Here is a 9,573-nt window from a genome sequence, read left to right as displayed (position 1 = left end):
CCAGTTAAGAGTCTTAAAGAGTCACAGGAGTGATTGGAGTAGAAAGTATTAGAAATAGCTTCCTAATGTTTGAGGAACCATGGGCTGAAACCTCAAAGGAAGCCATGGAATCCCACTCTGTTAAGAATTCTTTAAAAATTGGGTAGGTTAACTGGCTCTCTCTAAGATAGGTAAGGGCCAGGAAAACATCTCACAGTAAAATAACAAACAGTTGGCAAAGGTCATTTGAGTTTGACCTAAACTGCTGTTGACCCTGATTATCTGGAAACAGGAATATACAAAAAGGAAGAAAGCATAGGAAGAAGATTTCTCTACCTAGCACAATTGTAATGAAAACATTTTCATATGCTGTTAATCCTTGTTCAGAGTAACTTTAAATCTCATTAAGAAACCATTTCTAAAGGACCTGAATGAATGATGCCTGGTATAAGTATGGCCAATTAATGAAATGAAAACAGGCTGTTGTTGAGGCCACATTTTGGGACAACCTCAGTTAAGTACCTAACATTCTGTTGCTTGCAGATCATGCTTCATGCAATTTCCAGCTTAAGGCAGCAAATAGAAGAGGAGAAAAGTCACTTCCATTCCACTCTCTGGTGGAAAAAGTGAGAGAGAAACTCACGTGATTGGAGAGACCCAAATTACATACCTATTATTCTTTTCAAGCAGAAAGAGGGTTTTGCACATTCCGTCTTGGGTAGAAAGTCTTCTGATTTTAGTGAAGAAGTAGATGCAGTCTCCCGCTCCTTTTCTTGGTTACTCAGAGGAAGATACCAAAAAGAAAGAGACTTTCTAGGGTAAAACAAAGCTAGCAGAGGCTTTGATCCTGAGCAACCTGAAGCCTGTGAGAAGGCTGAACAGAGAGGACACACAGGTGACTGAGGACTCGCGGCTCATTTACAGCTCTATAGCCACATGAGGGGATTAGACAGAGGGCTGGAATGGTAACATGTGATACAGACCCTGAAATGGAATTTAGTGGTTTGTTCACTTTCAAATTATAGAACATTACACTTAAATGTTTTCATATAAATATTGAATTATGTGTATATGGCAGAATCAAAAATTTGCCCACTACTACTCAGCTTTTCAAGGAAACTATGGTTTATTTCGTATGACTGACCTATTCTTCCTCCAAGCTTGGACTCTGTTGAGAAGCAGGTGAAAAAACAAACTTGCCAATTAATAATATCTTAGGCTCTTCCCTTTCATACCATGTCTTTTGATAATTCATTTTTTGAGAGAGAAAGAGAATTCTGTTCATTCTCTCTCCCCAAACAGCTCACGGTGATGGAAAAGAGGGCTATGACCTTCACAGTGTGACCTATTCATTGCTGGTGGCTTGTCTGGCCCACTCCTGACCTTTTGCCTTTTGGGAGACTACTTGTCCCATCTGACCTTTGGGGTCATTATGCAATTATTCCCTGCTACAGTCTACCCTACAGCAGGCTTCAGGGAGCTCAGAGCTCTGCCTCAGATCCCCAAAGCCAAGCTGCTATGGCTCCCCAGACACATTGGACACGTTGCCAAGCCAAAGCCGCCTTCTCCTCAAGTCTTGCAGCCTCCCTTCCCAAGGTTACCAGGGGAGCTAGAGGAAAGGGCCACTAGCCCAGTGTGCTCCCTTTCATAGCAGTGTATATCTGTCACAACCTACTCTATTTCCCAAGCCTCCACCTTATAAAAGGAGAAAACAATATTTTCTTCTGACAGCTGCACTTGTTTCACCAAAACAGATTTTAACCAGTTGAAGTTGTAAAATAACCATGACCTTTAGCAATACCACCACCACTACCCAAACAGCACAGATGAGCAACTAAGAACTGGGAGTGACTCCAGCTCCTCAGACCCTTACTGGACCTAACCTAACCAATGAGCAACTGGGCTTGTTTTAACCAAGCATATACAGATTAATAGACACATTCTGACTTTGCCAGAGTAAAACCTTTAAATTATGAATTACCATAAACACCAAGAACCTCCTCCCTTTCTAGTGCATAGAAACCCTTACTCTTCCTCTTCACAAAGTATATTCATTGCTCTGTATTCCTTTGGCTGGGAGGTAACTAAACTCGTGCTTGCTTTGTTGAGCATAACAGTAGCCACTGGTATTCCATGAATTCTCTTAACAGGAGGAGGACGAGAGGACACAGGCATCCGATGCCTGCGCCTTCCTCTTTGGTCTGCACTCTCTCCTCCCTAAAGTGCTTTATTTCTTGGACAGGACCTCCCCTACACCATTGTTCCCTTGGGCACAAAGCCTCATGGCCTAACGTTGGTGTTAGAAGGGATGCAGGAAGAGAAACTGACTTGGCAATGACACATATTGAGAAGTATGTTTTAATCATCATCCCTGTCCTATACAGATATCAAGAACAAAAAATCTATAGTCAGATCTGGTAGGCCCCAAAAAACAGTCAAGATCTTATTAGATTGCAAATTAATAATAAAAGACACCATAATAAAGTCCAGTTGAGCTTTGAACAATGCGGACATGATGGGCACTGAGCCCTGCAAAGTCAAAAATCCACATATGATTTTTGACTCCCCAAAAACTCAACTACTGATAGCCCACTGTTGACTGGTAGCCTTACGGATAACATAAACAGTGTATTAACACATATTGTATATGTTATATGTATTATATACTGTATTCTTCAAGTAAGCTAGAGAAAAACACATGATTAAGAAAATCATAAGAAAGAGAAAATATATGGGCTCTCCATTGAGTGAAAGTGGATCATCATAAAGGTCTTCGTCTCAAAAAAAAAAAAAAAAAAAAAAAAAAAAAAAAGAAAGAGAAAATATATGGGCTCTCCATAGTCTTCACATTCAGTAGGCTGAGGAGGAGGAAGAAGAGGGGTTGGTCTTACTGTCTTGGACAGGCAGAGGCAGAATAAAATCCAAGTACAAGTGGACCCACACAGTTCAAACTCAGTTTGTTCAAGTGCCAACCGTACTTAGCATATACCAGGCCCATTTCTAAGGGCCTAACTCATTTAATTTTTGCAATGTCCCTATAAGGCAGGTACTATGATTATTATCATCTTAATTTTATAGATGAGAAAACTGAAATACAAGACAGTGAGGTAACCTTGCCCAAGGTTACAGGGTGAGCTACAGATGAGCCAGCATGCAAGACTAGGCAGTGTGGCTCCTGTGAAACTCACACACTAATGCCACAGCACCACCACTGGATGTCAGCATACCAAATTGAAGGAGTAGCAGCCTTTTAAGGAAAAAAGAGGAATAGCATTTACTGAGGGCCCTCCAGGTGCGAAACATTTATGCATACATTTTCTAATTTAATCTAAGAGGTTAAAACAACTTTTTATGGAACAAAATACACAACATTTAGTTTAGTTAGTAAAGTGACTGACTTGCATCAGAGGAGCTTTTTGTTCATATTTTTTAAATTGGAAAAAGAATAACATTAAAGTAGACTTAGAAGTTAAGAGGATCTGTCCCTAGATTCTTCATTAACAAAGGGCTCTTTCCAGCTATTCACACTTGATCACACAATAAAATCATTATTAGAAAGACTTCAGGGAAGAGACCACCAATGTACTGTCTTCCTCTGCAAAAATCAGCCAGAGACAAGCACTTGCTATAAAATTATCTGGGTTTAATTATTATCAACATCAGAACTACAGAACATTAACGTACTAAACCTGTATTTACAATTACATGTACAAAAAAATGTTCTTTGTGAGGAGCAATTTTCAGCAAATCTGACAAACAGCAAGAGTCATTCCTATTTCGGGCTTGAAAAGAGAAATGGAAATTTCCAAGACGCCCCCCTCCTCCCTCTCACTCCAGTGACCCTCCGAACATCAATTTGCAAAGGCCTGAGGTAGAAAGGGAGGTATTAACAATATCAGGCACTCATTCTTCCCCTCTTATGAAAGGGATGAATTTTTAGGAACCGCTTTCCATCATTTATTATACTGATGTGCCATCCATCTGCATCATTAGGTTCAGTAGTTACCATGACAATAGGATGCCTACAGCAATCTAACTTGATAGCCACATGCCAGAATGTGAAAAAATAGGACCAGCTAAGAAAGTGAGAGAAATATAATTAATCTGAACCACATTTAAAAAAAAAAATGTGCACAAAACTAGGACCAAGAGGGAAACTGCTGAAGTACCATTGAAGAGGAAATTATAAAGGGCAGTAGTAATCAAGTTTCAGTATAAAAACTTTGCTAAGTAGAGCCATGTATTGGTCTATTACTAAGACAGGAAGAAGTCCAAGTTGGTCTAGAACATTGTTCTGAGCTCCTGCCCCTCCCCGGCTTCCCATTTCCTGCTACAGGGCTCTGTGGTCCCATCTTTGATTCTAGCTGTTAGGGCCCTAATTTCCCCAAGGCTCTCAAGCCACCACCATAAGTGCCACCACTATGTCACTCTGCTCATGTGCAGTCTGCTATTAGACCCAGACCTTCCACCTGATGAAATAATTTCCGGCATTCTGAAGCTAATCTTAAGAGACTGAATTGTGCTGTGTCTTGAGAGATCCTGTCCTCTTGCCTTCTCAGTGCCTGGTGGAGACATCAGGCTGACGCAAACCTCTTGAGGGTCCCAGTATGGTAGAGAGGGACTGGGAGATTGAGAAAAGGAGAGCAAGCAAAGTTGCGGCGATGAACCTGGGACGCGTGTTTATTCTCAGCATGGCTGAGTGGGATAGCGACGCTGAGCTAGGCGATTTGGCCGATTCAGGCTAGTGGCCATGGGCAGCTGGAAAAGAAGAACAAATATTACACTGAGTACAGCCCCAAACATGACTCTGCCCGGGATTGATTGGATGGATGGAGCTAGGGCACCCTGAGCCTCTGTGTAGAACATTTCCCAAGGTTGTGTTCTAATTATCTACCTCCACCCAACACCTTCACCCAACTATGGTGAAAAGAAATTGGATTTTATAAAAAGAGGAGGCCAAATGAGACATTAGCAGAGCTAAGTCTACCCAGTTTGCTGAGAAACAGGGAACTTAGCTTCTCTCAAAGTTTCCAGTGATCCCTTTATCCCCAGGACAGACTGACAGTGCACCCACACTACTGATGCCAACACCGACTGTGTCTCCCACATCTCAAGAGCTATTAAAATTTAAATACGATATTAAGAGTAACTACATTTATTGACCATTTTCTGGGTCCCAGGCCCTTCATATACGTATCTGTGAGCTAGCTACTACTGACCCCATTTTATAGATGCAGAAACTGAGAATTGGACAGTCTCAAGACTCTCCAATTGCTCAAGAACTCACATATCATAAATGGCAAACTGGGATGATAAACCTAGGTCTCCTTAATCCAAAACCTGTGCTCCTGGCCAGCCCCTCCCCCTGAGGGTTTCCTTACCTGAGGGACCTGAGACGGGTTGTAAAGAGGAACAGCCCCTTTTAAGGCAGGTGGAGGAAGCAGAACACCAGGGTTGGAGCAGAGCTCAAAGGAAACACTCTGTGATAGAAAAGCATGGAAAATCCCATCAGTGCCCGCCTCCCAGATTCCAGAACGTTGAGGCTTTCAAGAAGCATATCAGGATTATTTGGTTTTTTCCTCAGTGATTTCTTTGAGTTCCTTATCGACTCTCCAAAGGACATAAACAGAAATTTCTCAAAAGAAGAAATGGCCAATAAACAAATGAAAAAAATGTTCAACATCAGTAATCTTCAGGGAAATGCAAATTAAAGCCACAATGAGATACCATCTTACTCCTGCAAAAATGACCATAACTAAAATGTCAAAAAATAATAGATGTTGGCACGGATGTGGGGAAAAGGGAACACTTCTACACTTCTACACTGCTGGTGGGAATGTAAATTAGTTCAACCTCTGTGAATAACAGTATGAAGATTCCTTAAAGAGCTAAAAGTAGAACTACCATTCGATCTAGCAATCCCACTACTGGGTATCGGCCCAAAAGAAAAGAAATCATTATTTGAAAAATACGCTTGCACAAGTATGTTTATAGGAGCACAATTCACAATTACAAAATGTGGAACCAACCTAAGTACCCATCGACTAATGAGCACGTAAAGAAAATGTGGTATACATATACGATGGAATACACTCAGTCATTAAAATGAACAAAACAATGCCTTTTGCAGTAACTTGGATGGAGCCAGAGGCCATTATTCTAAGTGAAGTACACAAGAGTGGAAAGCCAGGAACCATATGTTCTCACTTATAAGTGGGGAGCTGTGAGTACGTGAAGACATACAGAGCGACATAATGGACTTCAGAGACTCAGAAGGGGAAGGGTGGGAGGAGGGTCGGGGATTTAAAAAAACTACACATTAGGTACAACCCACATCCATGCCAACACTGCTTGGGTGATGGGTGCAATAAAATGTCAGAATTCACCACTATATAATTCCTCTAGGTAACCAAAAACCACTTGGGCCCCAAAAGCTACTGAAATGTTTTAAAAGAGAACCATATCAGAAGGATTTCTTAATAGAACTCAGGGAATCTCAAGCAAGCCAACATGGTTCAAGTGGACACATCCAACCCGTGGGTCTGGAGTGGCAATACTGACAAAAAGAAAAAGCCTCAATAAATTATACTGATACCATCATAAAAAGTAATATAACCTTCAAAAGGCCTAAAATTATACAAGCGTTATCTAACCAGGCTTAAAGAAATAAAAATGTTTTCCTAGCAATAGATATGAGATCCATACTAATGTGGACAACTCATCAAGAATTTACCATAGCCCTGGACAAGGTCTCCAGTGAACTCTGCCTCTTCCTGGGACAGGTAAAAAGGCAATTCCCCAGGCTTCCCCTGAGGAAGCTGTTATAGGTTGAAATGTGTTCCCAGAAAAAAAAAATCACATGTTGAAGCCCTAGCCCCCAGTACCTCAGAAAACATATGTTTGGAGAAACATGAAAATACAACATTTGGAGATGGGCTCTTTAAAGAGGCAATTAACATAAATTGGGGTCATATTGGCAGCCCAATCCAGTATGACTGATGTCCCTATAAGAGGAAGAAATCTGAACACAGACATGCTCAGAAGAAAGGCCGTGTGAAGACGTAGAAAGAAGATGGCCAGGCACAAGCCAGGTCATCTTTTCCTCAAAAGAAACCTGGACCTCAGCTTTCAGCCTGCGGAACTGTGAGAAATTAGGTTTCTGTGGTCTGAGCCTCCGTTCTGTGGTACTTTGCTATGACGACCTGAGCAAACTAACACAGCAGAGAAGCATTTCTCATGTTCCCCAGGAGTCAGCACTGTCCACACTGAAGGTTCAGTCCTCACACACAGGCATCTGCTGGGGTCCGAGGCTCCAGCCCAGGGGCTGCTCACCTCAGGTCCAGACAAGCCTCCAACCCCAGCGCCCGCAGCTGCTCCCCCACTGGATGTGGATCCTTGGCCTTCACCCCCACCTGGAAAGCAATGAGTCAGAGCTGTTTCCTCTGCTCAGGACTGGGGGTCCCCACTCCCAGAAGGCACCCCCACCCTTGGGAGCGCTGAGGGGACCACCCATGGCCCAGAGGACGCGAGGTGGCGGTACCTGTGCCCACGGAGAAGGCGCTAAGAGCTGGCAGAGGAGGGGAGTCAGGAGAAGGTGTCAGTGAGAGGCCCAGGCCAGCCTGGTGGGGAGAAGATGCTCTGGGGGTCTCCCGCTTTGTGGAGAAAGAAAGGCAGCGTTGGCGACATTGGTGGTTAACAAATTCACGCCCACCCACTTGCGTTCCCACACTCAGGATGGCGGCCTTGCTGCAGACTGCTGCTGGGTACTCCCCAAAACCCCTCTCCTCATCCCACTCTTCTGCTCAGTAATCCACACTAGCTCCCTCCTGCTGACCCTCTAAAGTTACATTTCTTCATCCTAACTTTTTAAAGCTTTTATAATCTGCCTTGCCCCCACAGGACCAATTCATTTCCCACCATCTTCTGTCACAAAACCTCTGTCTCGTGTGGCCTGGGGTGGAGTCAGGTGCCAGCTCTGAGAGCTCCTAGGTGCTAAGGCAGCTCCCTCTGAAAGACCCACAGAGAGAGGTATCCTCTCCCTTCCACAGAGCCTACCTCACAGTCAGGGCTGTCCGAGGAGTCCTCCTCTCCAGAGGGAGATGCGTTCTTGGTGGGCTTCGATCGAAACCAGCTGAACCAGCCAAACCCTGAGCTCTGGAAGGGGAAGAGGACATTTTATGACCTGCAGGTTTGCTTCTCCCCCTGACTATGAGGTTAACCCACCCCCATGTGACAGTCAGAGCCCAGACTTCCAAGTCTGCACCACCCTTAAGGAAGGGAATGGCAGGGGGAGGAAGGCCGGGGAGAGAAGAACAAGTCCCTCCACCTTTGTATGCTCCTTCCCATCTCCGAGCTTGCCTCTCCGGGCAGTATTTTGGGGAGAGTTTTTATCAGCCTCATCGGAGGACTCCTCCTCATCCTCCTTGGCTGAATTGGTGGAACTCTCAGAAATACTTGGTGCTCTGGCAGCCAGCGGTGTCTGGAATTAAAGAAAGAACTCACATTTGCATGGCACTTGACAGGTTACCAAACACATGTGCACATACTCCCTCACCTGACCTGCTCAGAAGCAGTGGGATTGTCTCTCAGAATCATATTGTACTGAAGAGGAAGGAAGGCTTAGCCATGAAAAATGACTTGCTGAAGGTCACAGGATAAAGTCAGAGCCCAAGCCCATGTTGTCCCTAATCTTACAGACCTTCGTCTGTGGTGCCACCTCTCCAGAAACATACAGTTTTCAGAACTATGCCAAGGCCTGGAGCAGGGGTTATGGACCTGCTACTGCTGGAGATGAAGAGGGCCAGAAAACACCCCACAGAGGCCCACAAGCCCCCCCAAAGAAAACAGAGAATGTAGCAACCACCAAACATAACTCGTCTTAGAGCTCATTTCCTAACAGACTTGCTCAAGATCAACTGCGAACATATGCACCAGAGGGGGGTAAAATATACCCACATCCCTTTACATTAACTTTTTTTTGTTGTTGTGGTAAGATAGATACAAAATAAATTTTGCCATTCTAACTATTTTTAAATGTGCAATTCAGTGGCAGTAAGTATACACACAGTGTCGTACAACCATCACCACTAGCTGTCACCAGACATTACATAACATCCCCATTACATAACTCCCCATTTGCCCCTCCCCCAGGCCCTGGTCACTGCCATGCCACTTCTGTCTCTGAGTTTGCCTATTCTATGTGTCTCACATAGGTGGAGTCACACGACATATTGCCCTTTTCTGTAATATTTACATTTTTCACTCTCAATAAAACACAATTGATACAAACCTTAGGAAATACTTTGGCAAAATAAAGAAAAAAACTTTATTTTTTATTCAAATGAATATAGTGTTGACTTTGTGCCAGGCACTGTTCTAAGGGCTTTATATGTAGTGATGCATTTAATCCTTACAATAGTCCTGTGAGCTAGGTGCTATTATTATCTCATTTTATATATGAGAAAACTAAGGCACAGAAAGGTGAAGCAACCTGTCTCAGGTCACCCAGCTCGTAAATGGCACAGCAAAGGCTAAAGGTAGGCTGTCTGGCTTTCCTTCGAGGAATTTCTCCTAAGTGAATGATTCAAGACATAG

General features: G+C 43.5%; 1 protein-coding gene across 2 annotated transcripts in view; it reads right to left on the bottom strand.

Annotated features, from left to right (window-relative positions):
- Positions 1-3,601: 3,601 nt before the first annotated feature.
- Positions 3,602-9,573, bottom strand: part of SEC16B (SEC16 homolog B, endoplasmic reticulum export factor) — a 47,192-nt gene continuing 41,220 nt past the window's right edge. For both annotated transcript variants that reach the window (XM_050766892.1, XM_050766883.1), the window contains 6 exons: positions 8,306-8,458; positions 8,035-8,133; positions 7,520-7,631; positions 7,312-7,391; positions 5,361-5,459; positions 3,602-4,737 (listed from right to left, as the gene is read on the bottom strand). In XM_050766892.1, the coding sequence (XP_050622849.1) occupies positions 4,666-4,737; positions 5,361-5,459; positions 7,312-7,391; positions 7,520-7,631; positions 8,035-8,133; positions 8,306-8,458 (615 nt within the window). In that variant the 3' untranslated portion in view covers positions 3,602-4,665. The remainder of the gene's footprint in view (positions 4,738-5,360; positions 5,460-7,311; positions 7,392-7,519; positions 7,632-8,034; positions 8,134-8,305; positions 8,459-9,573) is intronic.

This window comes from Macaca thibetana, chromosome 1, assembly GCF_024542745.1.
Source record: "Macaca thibetana thibetana isolate TM-01 chromosome 1, ASM2454274v1, whole genome shotgun sequence".
Classification (NCBI taxonomy): domain Eukaryota; kingdom Metazoa; phylum Chordata; class Mammalia; order Primates; family Cercopithecidae; genus Macaca; species Macaca thibetana.
The sequence above is the reverse complement of the archived record's forward strand: the minus strand, read 5'-3'. Positions and strand labels throughout refer to the sequence as shown.